Here is a 1,705-nt window from a genome sequence, read left to right as displayed (position 1 = left end):
CCCCGATTCCTAGGCCTGTCTGTCTTGTCACTTCCCTGGGTACCTCTTGTGCTCATCACTTGTCTTGGCTGGGAGGTGTCCTCATGTCCTCCTGTGGCCCCATCCCCCAGCAAAGCTAGTTTAAAGCACGCCGTACAACATCAGCCAACCAGGAAGAGAAGACACGCTTGCCTTTAGGGGAGAGGTGAAGCCCATCCCACCCGAGCATGCCCCCTGCGCAAAAATGCGGGTCGTTTTCCAGGAACCCGAGGCCTCCCTGGTGGCACCAACTCTGAAACCTCCGGTTCAACTCATTGATGCAGGCCTCGTGACGCTGTCCGTGTATGCTGCAGGTTTTATTCTTAGGAAACTTTGTAGCTATGGAATGTGAGAAGGGTTATTACCAGAGATCCAGGTTTTCCATTTCCCATGGAAAAACGTAGAAAACCACGGATTCCCTGTTTTTATCAAAGAAAATGCGGATTTCCTTTTTAGCAGAGAAATCCGCAGATTGTCCACTTTTTCAAAGAGCTCTTGCAGGCTGGCATAGCTCCAGTTCCTAATAATTATTTCTTTAAAAGGTGCTGACTCATTATCTAAAGCAAGAAAATGTCAGAGGCAAAACCTTACGACATCTTGCAATTAAAGTCTCAGCCAGTCTATTCCAACTTAAACCAGTCTCTGGACTTTGCCTTTCATCAGTGCCCATTTTATTGCCCTTGACTCATTTCCTCCAATGGCTTATTGTTTGTCAGCTTTCTTTATGCCCCTAATTCCCTGACCTGGCATGGATGCAGATGGGTCATGACCCACCAAAATTATGGGCAGTTTCATCAGTAACCGCTGTGATAATGACAAACTAAGTATCAAGAACTTTGTGCCAAGGTAGAGAGGGTGTGAAGAAAGGGACAGAGACAAACAGATGGAGGGAGGGATGAGGCATTAAAATGTTATCTAAAACTCGTCTCTATATAAAGTGTGACTGGTCCCAGAGGAACTAAAGAAACCATCAAGGCAGACCTGACCTACAAGCTGAGATGCCTACCTTGCCATTCAAGCCGGTATACATTTCTCTTTTTTCCCAAATATAATTTGTGCAATACATCCTCTACTCCATTCTGCTCTTCTAAAGCCTTGTTGCATAAACTCAGTATGGGGGTGGGGAAACCAATCCACTTATCTGAAATCAAATACAGTTAAAATAACAGTAGGAGAAGTCATAAGATCAGATCTGAGAGATAAAATATATCACTGTTTTGTTTCACAGAGAATCATTAAAAGTAGTAATGAAGAATGGATTTGAAAGGCTCTTCCATTTTAAAGCAATGAGATAAAACAGATGAAGACTAGCCAGAGGTGATCAGAGAGAAGCAACAAAGTAACTATGTGCCCTAAGTAATTGGTCTATGAAGACTGAAAAGGGCTAAATAACTTGGATGAGTATGATGTGGGGGTACAAGTTAATGATCTATACTTTACATGAAAGATCAAAACCAAAAGATAGAAAGGAATTTTTTGTTTTGGGTAGCATATGAGAGCATAGCAAGAAAAAATAGGATAAAAGTAGGATGGGGGAAAAAAGGGATTATAGGATGACTATCAAGAAAAACCTTCCTTAAAATGAAATCTATTACTAGAATAGCCACCCATTATAGTATTTGTAAAACAGACTGATCAAAGTTCTAGAAAATATGCTAGAGGTGAGTTTGTAATTAAGAAGTTTCCT

General features: G+C 41.6%; 1 protein-coding gene across 1 annotated transcript in view; it reads left to right on the top strand.

The window, feature by feature from the left end:
* The first annotated feature begins 911 nt into the window (after window positions 1–911).
* LOC102372710 overlaps window positions 912–1,705 on the top strand; it is a 33,734-nt gene continuing 32,940 nt past the window's right edge. Inside the window, exon 1 of the mRNA XM_025199287.1 lies at window positions 912–1,040. Within this exon, the coding sequence (XP_025055072.1) occupies window positions 1,017–1,040 (24 nt within the window). The 5' untranslated portion in view covers window positions 912–1,016. The remainder of the gene's footprint in view (window positions 1,041–1,705) is intronic.

This window comes from Alligator sinensis, unplaced genomic scaffold (assembly GCF_000455745.1).
Source record: "Alligator sinensis unplaced genomic scaffold, ASM45574v1 scaffold505_1, whole genome shotgun sequence".
Taxonomy (NCBI): Eukaryota; Metazoa; Chordata; order Crocodylia; family Alligatoridae; genus Alligator; species Alligator sinensis.
The sequence above is the reverse complement of the archived record's forward strand: the minus strand, read 5'-3'. Positions and strand labels throughout refer to the sequence as shown.